Source organism: Salmo salar, chromosome ssa03 (genome assembly GCF_905237065.1).
Source record: "Salmo salar chromosome ssa03, Ssal_v3.1, whole genome shotgun sequence".
Taxonomy (NCBI): Eukaryota; Metazoa; Chordata; class Actinopteri; order Salmoniformes; family Salmonidae; genus Salmo; species Salmo salar.
In genome coordinates, this window is record NC_059444.1 from 5344842 (window position 1) to 5361955 (window position 17114).

The 17114-nt window shown below is 37.9% G+C and overlaps 1 protein-coding gene across 3 annotated transcripts in view; it reads right to left on the reverse strand.

The window, feature by feature from the left end:
• Positions 1-17114, reverse strand: part of LOC106596771 (receptor-type tyrosine-protein phosphatase mu) — a 548750-nt gene that overhangs the window by 189066 nt on the left and 342570 nt on the right. For all 3 annotated transcript variants that reach the window (XM_045714448.1, XM_045714447.1, XM_045714446.1), the window contains one exon: positions 15871-15948. In XM_045714448.1, coding sequence (XP_045570404.1) covers positions 15871-15948 — 78 coding nt within the window. The remainder of the gene's footprint in view (positions 1-15870; positions 15949-17114) is intronic.

The following is a 17114-nucleotide window of genomic DNA, read 5'->3' on the forward strand; positions in this document are numbered from 1 at the left end:
CTCTCTCTGTTTATAAGTGGTTGATCTCTCTCTCTCTGTTTATAAGTGGTTGATCTCTCTCTCTATTTACATAAGTGGTTGATCTCTCTCTCTGTTTATAGAAGTGGTTGATCTCTCTCTCTCTCTCTGTTTATAGAAGTGGTTGATCTCTCTCTCTCTGTGTATAAGTGGTTGATCTCTCTCTCTCTCTCTCTCTCTCTCTCTCTGTCTCTCCTTATATAAGTGGTGGATCTCTCTCTATGTTCATATAAGTGGTTGATCTCTCTCCCTGTTTATAAAAGTGGTTGATCTCTCTCTCTGTTAATAGAAGTGGCTGATCTCTCTCTGATTATATATGTTGATGATCTCTCTCAGTTTATATAAGTGGCTGATCTCTCTCTGATTATATATGTTGTTGATCTCTCTCAGTTTATATAAGTGGTTGATCTCACCCTCTGTTTATATAAGTGGTTGATCTCTCTCTATGTTTATATAAGTGGTTGATCTCTCTCTATGTTTATATAAGTGGTTGATCTCTCTCTCTCTGTTTATGTAAGTGGTTGATCTCTCTCTCTCTGTTTACATAAGTGGTTGATCTCTCTCTCTCTGTTTATATAAGTGGCTGATCTCTCTCTGTTTATATGTGGTTGATCTCTCTCTCTCTCTGTTTATAGAAGTGGTTGATCTCTCTCTCTGTTTATATAAGTGGTTGATCTCTCTATGTTTATATAAGTGGCTGATCTCTCTATGTTTATATAAGTGGCTGATCTCTCTATGTTTATATAAGTGGCTGATCTCTCTATCTCTCTGTTTATATAAGTGGTTGATCTCTCTATCTCTCTGTTTATATAAGTGGCTGATCTTTCTATCTCTATATTCATATAAGTGGTTGATCGCTCTCACTCTCTTTCTGTTTAAATTAGTGGTTGATCTCTCCCTGTTTATAGAAGTGGTTGATCTCTCTGTTTATATAAGTGGCTGATCTTTCTATCTCTATATTCATATAAGTGGTTGATCGCTCTCACTCTCTTTCTGTTTATATAAGTGGTTGATCTCTCTCTCTGTTTTTATAAGTGGTTGATCTCTCTCTCTCTCTCTCTCTCTCTCTGTCTCTGTATCTCACTCTACATATTCGTGTTTGAACTCTCTCCATTTAAATATGTGGTTGATCTCTCTGTTAATAGAAGTGGCTGATCTCTCTCTGATTATATATGTTGTTGATCTCTCTCAGTTTATAAAAGTGGTTGATCTCTCTCTCTGTTCATATAAGTTGTTGATCTCTCTCCCTGTTTATAAAAGTGGTTGATCTCTCTCTCTGTTCATAGAAGTGGCTGATCTCTCTCTGATTATATATGTTGTTGATCTCTCTCAGTTTATGTAAGTGGTTGATCTCTCTCTGATTATATATGTGGTTGATCTCTCTCTCTGTTTATATAAGTGGTTGATCTCTCTCTCTGTTAATAGAAGTGGTTGATCTCTCTCTCTGTTAATAGAAGTGGTTGATCTCTCTCTGTTTATAGAAGTGGTTGATCTCTCTCTCTGTTTATATAAGTGGTTGATCTCTCTCCCTGTTAATAGAAGTGGTTGATCTCTCTCTCTGTTTATAAGTAGTTGAACTCTCTCTCTCTCTGTTAATAGAAGTGGTTGATCTCTCTCTCTGTTTATAGAAGTGGTTGATCTCTCTCTGTTTATAGAAGTGGTTGATCTCTCTCTCTGTTTATAAGTAGTTGAACTCTCTCTCTCTGTTAATAGAAGTGGTTGATCTCTCTATGTTTATATAAGTGGTTGATCTCTCTCTATGTTTATATAAGTGGTTGATCTCTCTCTGTTTATGTAAGTGGTTGATCTCACTCTCTATTTACATAAGTGGTTGATCTCTCTCTGTTTATATAAGGGGCTGATCTCTCTCTGTTTATAGAAGTGGTTGATCTCTCTCTCTGTTTATATAAGTGGCTGATCTCTCTCTATTTATAGAAGTGGTTGATCTCTCTCTGTTTATAGAAGTGGCTGATCTCTCTCTATTTATAGAAGTGGTTGATCTCTCTCTCTCTCTGTTTATAGAAGTGGTTGATCTCTCTCTGCTTATATAATGGTTGATCTCTCTCTGCTTATATAAGTGGTTGATCTCTCTCTATGTTTATATAAGTGGTTGATCTCTCTCTCTCTGTTTATATAAGTGGTTGATCTCTCTATCTCTCTGTTTATATAAGTGGCTGATCTTTCTATCTCTATATTCATATAAGTGGTTGATCGCTCTCACTCTCTTTCTGTTTAAATTAGTAGCTGATCTCTCCCTGTTTATATAAGTGGTTGATCTCTCTCTGTTTATAAGTGGTTGATCTCTCTCTCTCTGTTTATAAGTGGTTGATCTCTCTCTCTATTTACATAAGTGGTTGATCTCTCTCTCTGTTTATAGAAGTGGTTGATCTCTCTCTCTCTCTCTGTTTATAGAAGTGGTTGATCTCTCTCTCTCTGTGTATAAGTGGTTGATCTCTCTCTCTCTCTCTCTCTCTCTCTGTCTCTCCTTATATAAGTGGTGGATCTCTCTCTATGTTCATATAAGTGGTTGATCTCTCTCCCTGTTTATAAAAGTGGTTGATCTCTCTCTCTCTGTTAATAGAAGTGGCTGATCTCTCTCTGATTATATATGTTGATGATCTCTCTCAGTTTATATAAGTGGCTGATCTCTCTCTGATTATATATGTTGTTGATCTCTCTCAGTTTATATAAGTGGTTGATCTCACCCTCTGTTTATATAAGTGGTTGATCTCTCTCTATGTTTATATAAGTGGTTGATCTCTCTCTATGTTTATATAAGTGGTTGATCTCTCTCTCTCTGTTTATGTAAGTGGTTGATCTCTCTCTCTCTGTTTACATAAGTGGTTGATCTCTCTCTCTCTGTTTATATAAGTGGCTGATCTCTCTCTGTTTATATGTGGTTGATCTCTCTCTCTCTCTGTTTATAGAAGTGGTTGATCTCTCTCTCTGTTTATATAAGTGGCTGATCTCTCTCTGTTTACATAAGTGGTTGATCTCTCTCTGCTTATATAATGGTTGATCGCTCTCTCTGTTTATATAAGTGGCTGATCTCTCTCTCTATTTACATAAGTGGTTGACCTCTCTCTCTCTCTCTCTCTGTTTATAGAAGTGGTTGATCTCTCTCTCTCTGTTTATAGAAGTGGTTGATCTCTCTCTCTCTGTTTATATAAGTGGCTGATCTCTCTCTCTGTTTATGTAGGTGGTTGATCTCTCTCTCTCTGTTTATATATGTGGTTGATCTCACTCTCTGTTTAAATAAGTGGTTGATCTCTCTCTCTGTTTATGGAAGTGGTTGATCTCTCTATGTTTATATAAGTGGTTGATCTCTCTCTATGTTTATATAAGTGGTTGATCTCTCTCTGTTTATGTAAGTGGTTGATCTCACTCTCTATTTACATAAGTGGTTGATCTCTCTCTGTTTATATAAGGGGCTGATCTCTCTCTGTTTATAGAAGTGGTTGATCTCTCTCTCTGTTTATATAAGTGGCTGATCTCTCTCTATTTATAGAAGTGGTTGATCTCTCTCTGTTTATAGAAGTGGCTGATCTCTCTCTATTTATAGAAGTGGTTGATCTCTCTCTCTCTCTGTTTATAGAAGTGGTTGATCTCTCTCTGCTTATATAATGGTTGATCTCTCTCTGCTTATATAAGTGGTTGATCTCTCTCTATGTTTATATAAGTGGTTGATCTCTCTCTCTCTGTTTATATAAGTGGTTGATCTCTCTATCTCTCTGTTTATATAAGTGGCTGATCTTTCTATCTCTATATTCATATAAGTGGTTGATCGCTCTCACTCTCTTTCTGTTTAAATTAGTAGCTGATCTCTCCCTGTTTATATAAGTGGTTGATCTCTCTCTGTTTATAAGTGGTTGATCTCTCTCTCTCTGTTTATAAGTGGTTGATCTCTCTCTCTATTTACATAAGTGGTTGATCTCTCTCTCTGTTTATAGAAGTGGTTGATCTCTCTCTCTCTCTCTGTTTATAGAAGTGGTTGATCTCTCTCTCTCTGTGTATAAGTGGTTGATCTCTCTCTCTCTCTCTCTCTCTCTCTCTGTCTCTCCTTATATAAGTGGTGGATCTCTCTCTATGTTCATATAAGTGGTTGATCTCTCTCCCTGTTTATAAAAGTGGTTGATCTCTCTCTCTGTTAATAGAAGTGGCTGATCTCTCTCTGATTATATATGTTGATGATCTCTCTCAGTTTATATAAGTGGCTGATCTCTCTCTGATTATATATGTTGTTGATCTCTCTCAGTTTATATAAGTGGTTGATCTCACCCTCTGTTTATATAAGTGGTTGATCTCTCTCTATGTTTATATAAGTGGTTGATCTCTCTCTATGTTTATATAAGTGGTTGATCTCTCTCTCTCTGTTTATGTAAGTGGTTGATCTCTCTCTCTCTGTTTACATAAGTGGTTGATCTCTCTCTCTCTGTTTATATAAGTGGCTGATCTCTCTCTGTTTATATGTGGTTGATCTCTCTCTCTCTCTGTTTATAGAAGTGGTTGATCTCTCTCTCTGTTTATATAAGTGGCTGATCTCTCTCTGTTTACATAAGTGGTTGATCTCTCTCTGCTTATATAATGGTTGATCGCTCTCTCTGTTTATATAAGTGGCTGATCTCTCTCTCTATTTACATAAGTGGTTGACCTCTCTCTCTCTCTCTCTCTGTTTATAGAAGTGGTTGATCTCTCTCTCTCTGTTTATAGAAGTGGTTGATCTCTCTCTCTCTGTTTATATAAGTGGCTGATCTCTCTCTCTGTTTATGTAGGTGGTTGATCTCTCTCTCTCTGTTTATATATGTGGTTGATCTCACTCTCTGTTTAAATAAGTGGTTGATCTCTCTCTCTGTTTATGGAAGTGGTTGATCTCTCTCTCTCTGTTTATATAAGTGGTCGATCTCTGTTTATATAAGTGGTTGAACTCTGTTAATAGAAGTGGTTGATCTCTCTCTCTGTTTATGTAAGTGGTTGATCTCACTCTCTATTCACATGAGTGGTTGATCTCACTCTCTATTCACATGAGTGGTTGATCTCACTCTCTATTTACATAAGTGGTTGATCTCTCTCTGTTTATATAAGTGGCTGATCTCTCTGTTTACATAAGTGGTTGATCTCTCTCTGTTTATATAAGGGGCTGATCTCTCTCTGTTTATAGAAGTGGTTGATCTCTCTCTCTGTTTATATAAGTGGCTGATCTCTCTCTATTTATATAAGTGGTTCATCTCTCTCTCTCTGTTTATATAAGTGGTTGATCTCTCTCTCTCTCTCTTTCTTGTTTACATACGTGGTTGATCTCTCTCTGCTTATATGTGGTTGATCTCTCTCTCTCTCTCTGTTTATATAAGTGGTTGAACTCTCTCTCTGTTTATATAAGTGGCTGATCTCTCTCTCTGTTTATATAAGTGGCTGATCTCTCTATCTCTATGTTTATATAAGTGGTTGATCTCTCTCTCTGTTTATATAAGTGGTTGATCTCTCTATCTCTATGTTTATATAAGTGGTTGATCTCTCTCTCTGTTTATATAAGTGGCTGATCTTTCTATCTCTATATTCATATAAGTGGTTGATCGCTCTCACTCTCCTTCTGTTAAAATTATTGGTTGATCTCTCCCTGTTTATATAAGTGGTTGATCTCTCTCTGTTTATAAGTGGTTGATCTCTCTCTCTCTCTGTCTCTCCTTATATAAGTTGTTGATCTCTCTCAGTTTATATAAGTGGCTGATCTCTCTGTTAATAGAAGTGGTTGATCTCTCTCTCTGTTATTAGAAGTGGTTGATCTCTCTCTCTCTGTTTATAAGTAGTTGAACTCTCTCTCTCTCTCTCTATGTTTATATAAGTGGTTGATCTCACCCTCTGTTTATATAAGTGGTTGATCTCTCTCTATGTTTATATAAGTGGTTGATCTCTCTCTCTCTGTTTATGTAAGTGGTTGATCTCACTCTCTATTTACATAAGTGGTTGATCTCTCTCTGTTTATATAAGTGGCTGATCTCTCTCTGTTTACATAAGTGGTTGATCTCTCTGTTTATATAAGTGGCTGATCTCTCTCTCTGTTTATATAAGTGGTTGATCTCTCTCTCTGTTTATAGAAGTGGTTGATCTATCTCTCTCTCTGTTTATATAAGTGGCTGATCTCTCTCTGTTTATAGAAGTGGTTGATCTCTCTCTCTGTTTATAGAAGTGGTTGATCTCTCTCTCTGTTTATATAAGTGGTTGATCTCTCTCTCTCTCTCTCTGCTTATATGTGGTTGATCTCTCTCTGTTTATATAAGTGGTTGATCTCTCTCTCTCTCTGTTTATAGAAGTGGTTGATCTCTCTCTCTCTGTTTATATAAGTGGCTGATCTCTCTCTATTTATAGAAGTGGTTGATCTCTCTCTGTTTATAGAAGTGGCTGATCTCTCTCTATTTATAGAAGTGGTTGATCTCTCTCTCTCTCTGTTTATAGAAGTGGTTGATCTCTCTCTGCTTATATAATGGTTGATCTCTCTCTGCTTATATAAGTTGTTGATCTCTCTCTATGTTTATATAAGTGGTTGATCTCTCTCTCTCTGTTTATATAAGTGGTTGATCTCTCTATCTCTCTGTTTATATAAGTGGCTGATCTTTCTATCTCTATATTCATATAAGTGGTTGATCGCTCTCACTCTCATTCTGTTTAAATTAGTAGCTGATCTCTCCCTGTTTATATAAGTGGTTGATCTCTCTCTGTTTATAAGTGGTTGATCTCTCTCTCTGTTTATAAGTGGTTGATCTCTCTCTCTCTCTCTCTCTCTCTCTGTCTCTCCTTATATAAGTGGTTGATCTCTATCTATGTTCATATAAGTGGTTGATCTCTCTCCCTGTTTATAAAAGTGGTTGATCTCTCTCTCTGTTAATAGAAGTGGCTGATCTCTCTCTGATTATATATGTTGTTGATCTCTCTCAGTTTATATAAGTGGTTGATCTCACCCTCTGTTTATATAAGTGGTTGATCTCTCTCTATGTTTATATAAGTAGTTGATCTCTCTCTATGTTTATATAAGTGGTTGATCTCTCTCTCTCTGTTTATGTAAGTGGTTGATCTCTCTCTCTCTGTTTATGTAAGTGGTTGATCTCTCTCTCTCTCTCTGTTTATGTAAGTGGTTGATCTCACTCTCTGTTTACATAAGTGGTTGATCTCTCTCTGTTTATATAAGTAGCTGATTTCTCGCTGTTTATAAAGTGGTTGATCTCTCTCTCTCTGTTTATATAAGTGGCTGATCTCTCTCTGTTTATATAAGTGGCTGATCTCTCTATCTCTATGTTTATATAAGTGGTTGATCTCTCTCTCTGTTTATATAAGTGGTTGATCTCTCTATCTCTATGTTTATATAAGTGGTTGATCTCTCTCTCTGTTTATATAAGTGGCTGATCTTTCTATCTCTATATTCATATAAGTGGTTGATCGCTCTCACTCTCCTTCTGTTAAAATTATTGGTTGATCTCTCCCTGTTTATATAAGTGGTTGATCTCTCTCTGTTTATAAGTGGTTGATCTCTCTCTCTCTCTGTCTCTCCTTATATAAGTTGTTGATCTCTCTCAGTTTATATAAGTGGCTGATCTCTCTGTTAATAGAAGTGGTTGATCTCTCTCTCTGTTATTAGAAGTGGTTGATCTCTCTCTCTCTGTTTATAAGTAGTTGAACTCTCTCTCTCTCTCTCTATGTTTATATAAGTGGTTGATCTCACCCTCTGTTTATATAAGTGGTTGATCTCTCTCTATGTTTATATAAGTGGTTGATCTCTCTCTCTCTGTTTATGTAAGTGGTTGATCTCACTCTCTATTTACATAAGTGGTTGATCTCTCTCTGTTTATATAAGTGGCTGATCTCTCTCTGTTTACATAAGTGGTTGATCTCTCTGTTTATATAAGTGGCTGATCTCTCTCTCTGTTTATATAAGTGGTTGATCTCTCTCTCTGTTTATAGAAGTGGTTGATCTATCTCTCTCTCTGTTTATATAAGTGGCTGATCTCTCTCTGTTTATAGAAGTGGTTGATCTCTCTCTCTGTTTATAGAAGTGGTTGATCTCTCTCTCTGTTTATATAAGTGGTTGATCTCTCTCTCTCTCTCTCTGCTTATATGTGGTTGATCTCTCTCTGTTTATATAAGTGGTTGATCTCTCTCTCTCTCTGTTTATAGAAGTGGTTGATCTCTCTCTCTCTGTTTATATAAGTGGCTGATCTCTCTCTATTTATAGAAGTGGTTGATCTCTCTCTGTTTATAGAAGTGGCTGATCTCTCTCTATTTATAGAAGTGGTTGATCTCTCTCTCTCTCTGTTTATAGAAGTGGTTGATCTCTCTCTGCTTATATAATGGTTGATCTCTCTCTGCTTATATAAGTTGTTGATCTCTCTCTATGTTTATATAAGTGGTTGATCTCTCTCTCTCTGTTTATATAAGTGGTTGATCTCTCTATCTCTCTGTTTATATAAGTGGCTGATCTTTCTATCTCTATATTCATATAAGTGGTTGATCGCTCTCACTCTCATTCTGTTTAAATTAGTAGCTGATCTCTCCCTGTTTATATAAGTGGTTGATCTCTCTCTGTTTATAAGTGGTTGATCTCTCTCTCTGTTTATAAGTGGTTGATCTCTCTCTCTCTCTCTCTCTCTCTCTCTGTCTCTCCTTATATAAGTGGTTGATCTCTATCTATGTTCATATAAGTGGTTGATCTCTCTCCCTGTTTATAAAAGTGGTTGATCTCTCTCTCTGTTAATAGAAGTGGCTGATCTCTCTCTGATTATATATGTTGTTGATCTCTCTCAGTTTATATAAGTGGTTGATCTCACCCTCTGTTTATATAAGTGGTTGATCTCTCTCTATGTTTATATAAGTAGTTGATCTCTCTCTATGTTTATATAAGTGGTTGATCTCTCTCTCTCTGTTTATGTAAGTGGTTGATCTCTCTCTCTCTCTGTTTATGTAAGTGGTTGATCTCTCTCTCTCTCTCTGTTTATGTAAGTGGTTGATCTCACTCTCTGTTTACATAAGTGGTTGATCTCTCTCTGTTTATATAAGTAGCTGATTTCTCGCTGTTTATAAAGTGGTTGATCTCTCTCTCTCTCTGTTTATATAAGTGGCTGATCTCTCTCTGTTTATATAAGTGGCTGATCTCTCTATCTCTATGTTTATATAAGTGGTTGATCTCTCTCTCTGTTTATATAAGTGGTTGATCTCTCTATCTCTATGTTTATATAAGTGGTTGATCTCTCTCTCTGTTTATATAAGTGGCTGATCTTTCTATCTCTATATTCATATAAGTGGTTGATCGCTCTCACTCTCCTTCTGTTAAAATTATTGGTTGATCTCTCCCTGTTTATATAAGTGGTTGATCTCTCTCTGTTTATAAGTGGTTGATCTCTCTCTCTCTCTGTCTCTCCTTATATAAGTTGTTGATCTCTCTCAGTTTATATAAGTGGCTGATCTCTCTGTTAATAGAAGTGGTTGATCTCTCTCTCTGTTATTAGAAGTGGTTGATCTCTCTCTCTCTGTTTATAAGTAGTTGAACTCTCTCTCTCTCTCTCTATGTTTATATAAGTGGTTGATCTCACCCTCTGTTTATATAAGTGGTTGATCTCTCTCTATGTTTATATAAGTGGTTGATCTCTCTCTCTCTGTTTATGTAAGTGGTTGATCTCACTCTCTATTTACATAAGTGGTTGATCTCTCTCTGTTTATATAAGTGGCTGATCTCTCTCTGTTTACATAAGTGGTTGATCTCTCTGTTTATATAAGTGGCTGATCTCTCTCTCTGTTTATATAAGTGGTTGATCTCTCTCTCTGTTTATAGAAGTGGTTGATCTATCTCTCTCTCTGTTTATATAAGTGGCTGATCTCTCTCTGTTTATAGAAGTGGTTGATCTCTCTCTCTGTTTATAGAAGTGGTTGATCTCTCTCTCTGTTTATATAAGTGGTTGATCTCTCTCTCTCTCTCTCTGCTTATATGTGGTTGATCTCTCTCTGTTTATATAAGTGGTTGATCTCTCTCTCTCTCTGTTTATAGAAGTGGTTGATCTCTCTCTCTCTGTTTATATAAGTGGCTGATCTCTCTCTATTTATAGAAGTGGTTGATCTCTCTCTGTTTATAGAAGTGGCTGATCTCTCTCTATTTATAGAAGTGGTTGATCTCTCTCTCTCTCTGTTTATAGAAGTGGTTGATCTCTCTCTGCTTATATAATGGTTGATCTCTCTCTGCTTATATAAGTTGTTGATCTCTCTCTATGTTTATATAAGTGGTTGATCTCTCTCTCTCTGTTTATATAAGTGGTTGATCTCTCTATCTCTCTGTTTATATAAGTGGCTGATCTTTCTATCTCTATATTCATATAAGTGGTTGATCGCTCTCACTCTCATTCTGTTTAAATTAGTAGCTGATCTCTCCCTGTTTATATAAGTGGTTGATCTCTCTCTGTTTATAAGTGGTTGATCTCTCTCTCTGTTTATAAGTGGTTGATCTCTCTCTCTCTCTCTCTCTCTCTCTCTGTCTCTCCTTATATAAGTGGTTGATCTCTATCTATGTTCATATAAGTGGTTGATCTCTCTCCCTGTTTATAAAAGTGGTTGATCTCTCTCTCTGTTAATAGAAGTGGCTGATCTCTCTCTGATTATATATGTTGTTGATCTCTCTCAGTTTATATAAGTGGTTGATCTCACCCTCTGTTTATATAAGTGGTTGATCTCTCTCTATGTTTATATAAGTAGTTGATCTCTCTCTATGTTTATATAAGTGGTTGATCTCTCTCTCTCTGTTTATGTAAGTGGTTGATCTCTCTCTCTCTGTTTATGTAAGTGGTTGATCTCTCTCTCTCTCTCTGTTTATGTAAGTGGTTGATCTCACTCTCTGTTTACATAAGTGGTTGATCTCTCTCTGTTTATATAAGTAGCTGATTTCTCGCTGTTTATAAAGTGGTTGATCTCTCTCTCTCTCTGTTTATAGAAGTGGTTGATCTCTCTCTCTGTTTATATAAGTGGCTGATCTCTCTCTGTTTATATAAGTGGTTGATCTCTCTCTGTTTATATAATGGTTGATCGCTCTCTCTGTTTATATAAGTGGCTGATCTCTCTCTCTATTTACATAAGTGGTTGATCTCTCTCTCTCTCTCTGTTTATATAAGTGGTTGATCTCTCTCTCTATTTACATAAGTGGTTGATCTCTCTCTCTCTGTTTATAGAAGTGGTTGATCTCTCTCTCTCTCTCTCTCTGTTTATAGAAGTGGTTGATCTCTCTCTCTCTCTCTCTCTGTTTATAGAAGTGGTTGATCTCTCTCTCTGTTTATAGAAGTGGTTGATCTCTCTGTCTCTGTTTATATAAGTGGCTGATCTCTCTCTCTGTTTATGTAGGTGGTTGATCTCTCTCTCTGTTTAAATAAGTGGTTGATCTCTCTCTCTGTTTATGGAAGTGGTTGATCTCTCTCTCTCTGTTTATATAAGTGGTTGATCTCTGTTTATATAAGTGGTTGAACTCTGTTAATAGAAGTGGTTGATCTCTCTCTCTGTTTATGTAAGTGTTTGATCTCACTCTCTATTCACATAAGTGGTTGATCTCACTCTCTATTTACATAAGTGGTTGATCTCTCTCTGTTTATATAAGTGGCTGATCTCTCTCTGTTTACATAAGTGGTTGATCTCTCTCTGTTTATATAAGGGGCTGATCTCTCTCTGTTTATAGAAGTGGTTGATCTCTCTCTCTGTTTATATAAGTGGATGATCTCTCTCTATTTATAGAAGTGGTTGATCTCTCTCTCTCTGTTTATATAAGTGGTTGATCTCTCTCTCTCTCTCTTTCTGTTTACATACGTGGTTGATCTCTCTCTGCTTATATGTGGTTGATCTCTCTCTCTCTCTCTGTTTATATAAGTGGTTGATCTCTCTCTCTCTGTTTATAGAAGTGGTTGATCTCTCTCTCTGTTTATATAAGTGGCTGATCTCTCTCTGTTTACATAAGTGGTTGATCTCTCTCTGCTTATATAATGGTTGATCGCTCTCTCTGTTTATATAAGTGGCTGATCTCTCTCTCTATTTACAGGTTGATCTCTCTCTCTCTCTCTCTGTTTATATAAGTGGTTGATCTCTCTCCTTATTTACATAAGTGGTTGATCTCTCTCTCTCTCTATGTTTATAGAAGTGGTTGATCTCTCTCTCTCTCTGTTTATAGAAGTGGTTGATCTCTCTCTCTCTGTTTATAGAAGTGGTTGATCTCTCTCTCTCTGTTTATATAAGTGGCTGATCTCTCTCTCTGTTTATGTAGGTGGTTGATCTCTCTCTCTCTGTTTATATATGTGGTTGATCTCACTCTCTATTTAAATAAGTGGTTGATCTCTCTCTCTGTTTATGGAAGTGGTTGATCTCTCTCTCTCTGTTTATATAAGTGGTCGATCTCTGTTTATATAAGTGGTTGAACTCTGTTAATAGAAGTGGTTGATCTCTCTCTCTGTTTATGTAAGTGGTTGATCTCACTCTCTATTCACATAAGTGGTTGATCTCACTCTGTTTATATAAGTGGCTGATCTCTCTCTGTTTACATAAGTGGTTGATCTCTCTCTGTTTATATAAGGGGCTGATCTCTCTCTGTTTATAGAAGTGGTAGATCTCTCTCTCTGTTTATATAAGTGGCTGATCTCTCTCTATTTATAGAAGTGGTTGATCTCTCTCTCTCTGTTTATATAAGTGGTTGATCTCTCTCTCTCTCTCTTTCTGTTTACATACGTGGTTGATCTCTCTCTGCTTATATGTGGTTGATCTCTCTCTCTCTCTCTCTGTTTATATAAGTGGTTGATCTCTCTCTCTCTGTTTATATAAGTGGTTGATCTCTCTCTCTCTGTTTATATAAGTGGTTGATCTCTCTATCTCTCTGTTTATATAAGTGGCTGATCTTTCTATCTCTATATTCATATAAGTGGTTGATCGCTCTCACTCTCTTTCTGTTTAAACTATTGGTTGATCTCTCCCTGTTTATATAAGTGGTTGATCTCTCTCTCTCTCTGTCTCTCCTTATATAAGTTGTTGATCTCTCTCAGTTTATATAAGTGGCTGATCTCTCTGTTAATAGAAGTGGTTGATCTCTCTCTCTGTTATTAGAAGTGGTTGATCTCTCTCTCTCTGTTTATAAGTAGTTGAACTCTCTCTCTCTCTCTATGTTTATATAAGTGGTTGATCTCACCCTCTGTTTATATAAGTGGTTGATCTCTCTCTATGTTTATATAAGTGGTTGATCTCTCTCTCTCTGTTTATGTAAGTGGTTGATCTCGCTCTCTATTTACATAAGTGGTTGATCTCTCTCTGTTTATATAAGTGGCTGATCTCTCTCTGTTTACATAAGTGGTTGATCTCTCTGTTTATATAAGTGGCTGATCTCTCTCTGTTTATAGAAGTGGTTGATCTCTCTCTCTGTTTATAGAAGTGGTTGATCTCTCTCTCTGTTTATATAAGTGGTTGATCTCTCTCTCTCTCTCTCTCTGCTTATATGTGGTTGTTCTCTCTCTGTTTATATAAGTGGTTGATCTCTCTCTCTCTCTGTTTATAGAAGTGGTTGATCTCTCTCTGATTATATATGTTGTTGATCTCTCTCAGTTTATAAAAGTGGTTGATCTCTCTCTCTGTTCATATAAGTGGTTGATCTCTCTCCCTGTTTATAAAAGTGGTTGATCTCTCTCTCTGTTAATAGAAGTGGCTGATCTCTCTCTGATTATATATGTTGTTGATCTCTCTCAGTTTATATAAGTGGTTGATCTCTCTCTGTTTATATAAGTGGCTGATCTCTCTCTGTTTATATAAGTGGTTGATCTCTCTCTCTGTTTATATAAGTGGTTGATCTCTCTCTCTGTTTATAAAAGTGGGTGATCTCTCTCTCTGTTTATAGAAGTGGTTGATCTCTCTGTTTATAGAAGTGGTTGATCTCTCTCTCTGTTCATATAAGTGGTTGACCTCTCTCTGTTTATATAAGTGGTTGATCTCTCTCTGTGTTCATATTAGTGTATCAGAGTGACTTTACAGGTACCTGTAGTAACAGTGGACATGGCGATAGGAGCTGGCTGCCACACCTGTCCGCAACTACACCTCCGCTTCTTACTCAACTACACTCCCCCTCCTCCTGAACTACACATCCCTCCTCCCCAACTACACCCCCTTCCTCCAAAACTACACCATCCCCTCCTCCCCACCTACACTCCCCTCCCCTCTCCTCCTGAACTACACTCCTCTCCTCCTGAACTACACTCCGCTCCTCCCCAACTACACTCCCCCTTCTCACCAACTACACTCCCCCTTCATCCCAACTACACTCCCCCCTCATCCCTAACTACACCTCCCCCCTCCACCCTAACTACACCTCTTCCCTCCTCCCCAACTACACTCCCCCCTCCTGGCCAACTTCTCTCCCCCCTCGTCCCCAACTACACCTCCCACCTTCTCCCCACTTACACCTCCCCCGTCCATCCCAACTACACTCCCCCCCACATCCAGTCCGTATGTCTGACCATGCATATGAGAGGTCAAACATGTTACATAGGTGACATCACAACGCACAGCATGGGTGAAATCACACGCAGTGAGGATGGAATGGAGAGAAGCCAGCCTCAGCCCAGGGCGGGGATAACCACAGAGATAAGACAGGGAGGAAGAGGAGGAATAGAAAGAGTAGGATTAGGAAGAGGAGGAGGACGAGGAGGAAGCAGCAGGCAGGTATGGAGGTGAGGAAGCCATCATCAGTAACAGAGCTGTTCCCTCCCAATACTTTACTGCATGTATATAGAAATAGGTTTTCTTTGTCAAAGTCTTAATGATAAAGCAAGTTAAACGGTGAATCCTATAATACACTCAGCAGAAATGGATATAGTGGTAAAAGAAGACGTGTCTCACCTAAGATAGCAGTTGGCACAAAGGGATCTGTTCATAATCCCAAAACAAGTGCAGAAGTTGGAGGAAGAAGAGGAGGAGGAAGAGGAGAGAAAATAGCAGTAAATAAAAGCATGCAAGAAAAGAGGAGAGCTAAATACCAGAGCAAAGTGAATGTGATTGTAGATAGAGAAGAGGAGGAGGAGGAGGAGGAGGAGGAAGAGGAGAAGGAGGAGGAGGAAGAAGAGGAGGAGGAGGAAGAAGAGAAGGAGGAGGAGGAAGAAGAGGAGGAGGAGGAGGAAGAAGAGGAGAAGGAGGAGGAGGAAGAAGAGGAGGAGGAGGAAGAGGTGGAGGAAGATGAGGAAGAGGAAGAGGGAGAGGGAGAGGAGGAGGAAGAGAAGGAGGAAGAGGAAGAGGAGGAATAGAAGGAAGAGGAAGCAGAGGAAGTGGAAGAGGAGGAAGATGAAGGGCAGGAAGAGGAAGGGGAAGAGGAGGAAGAAGAAGAGGAGGAAGAAGAGGAGGAAGAGGAGGTGGAAGAGGAGGAAGATGGGGAAGAGGAGGAGGAAGAGGAGGAGGAGGAAGAGGAGGAGGAAGAGGAGGAAGAGGAGTGATAGAAGGAAGAGGAAGAGGAGGAGGAGGAGAGATTGACAAAACAATACAGTCTTATAGCAGGAGACAGAAGAGCTGCTAAACACAGAGAGATAGAAGACCAAACGCACATTGAACAGTAGATAAGGCTAGAAATATAGTAAATAAATAAATAAAATGAATATAGTACATTCACACACAGACGATGTTGGTTATCATTAATGCATAGACTTTCGATTCATTTCAATCAATCAAAAAACACATGATTAATGCAACAAACACACACGGGACTAAAGCTAAACTTAAGTTAACTCTCATTTCCCAACCATTGACTTGTACTCTCTGCTATCTACTGTGATCCTACTATGGCAGAATGGTGAGGAGTAAAGGTGGAGTAAAGGTGTTTACCTGGGTAGTAGGACTTGAGAAGCGTTGTACTGAGAGTATTAGACTTATTCAGGGTGAAGGAGGAGGGAGACGACGGAGCTAGAGACAGAAAACAAACCATCAACTTACAATCTGAACAGAATCATAGGACCAGAACATGACTAATGTGAATCATAGGACCAGAACATGACTAATGTGAATCATAGACCAGAACATATCATAGACCAGAACATATCATAGACCAGAACATGACTAATGTGAATCATAGGACCAGAACATGACTAATGTGAATCATAGACCAGAACATGACTAATGTGAATCATAGACCAGAACATGACTAATGTGAATCATAGACCAGAACATGGCTAATGTGAATCATAGGACCAGAACATGACTAATGTGAATCATAGACCAGAACATGACTAATGTGAATCATATGACCAGAACACAACTAATGTGAATCATAGACCAGAACATGGCTAATGTGAATCATAGGACCAGAACATGACTAATGTGAATCATAGACCAGAACATGACTAATGTGAATCATATGACCAGAACACAACTAATGTGAATCATAGACCAGAACATGACTAACGTGAATCATAGGACCAGAACATGACTAATGTGAATCATAGGCCAGAACATGACTAATGTGAATCATAGACCAGAATATGACTAATGTGAATCATAGACCAGAACATGACTAATGTGAATCATATGACCAGAACATGGCTAATGTGAATCATATGACCAGAACATGACTAATGTGAATCATAGGACCAGAACATGACTAATGTGAATCATATGACCAGAACATGGCTAATGTGAATCATATGACCAGAACATGGCTAATGTGAATCATATGACCAGAACATGGCTAATGTGAATCATAGACCAGAACATAAAACATTTGAATCATCAGATAAGCAGATTCCTAACACAATACATAGTAATACATAGCAATAAATAGTAATATATTTAGGTTGTCAGTGCTGAACACTAGGTAATGGAAGTCATTACAACAATAAGGTTAGAGTTTTGGACATGTCTATTGACCATGTAATCTAGGACCAACACCATGTCATCTAGGACCAACACCATCTAGGACCAACACCATCTAGGACCAACACCATCTAGGACCAACACCATCTAGGACCAACACCATGACATCTAGGACCAACACCATGTCATCTAGGACCAACACCATCTAGGACCAACACCATGTCATCTAGGACCAACACCATGTCATCTAGGACCAACAC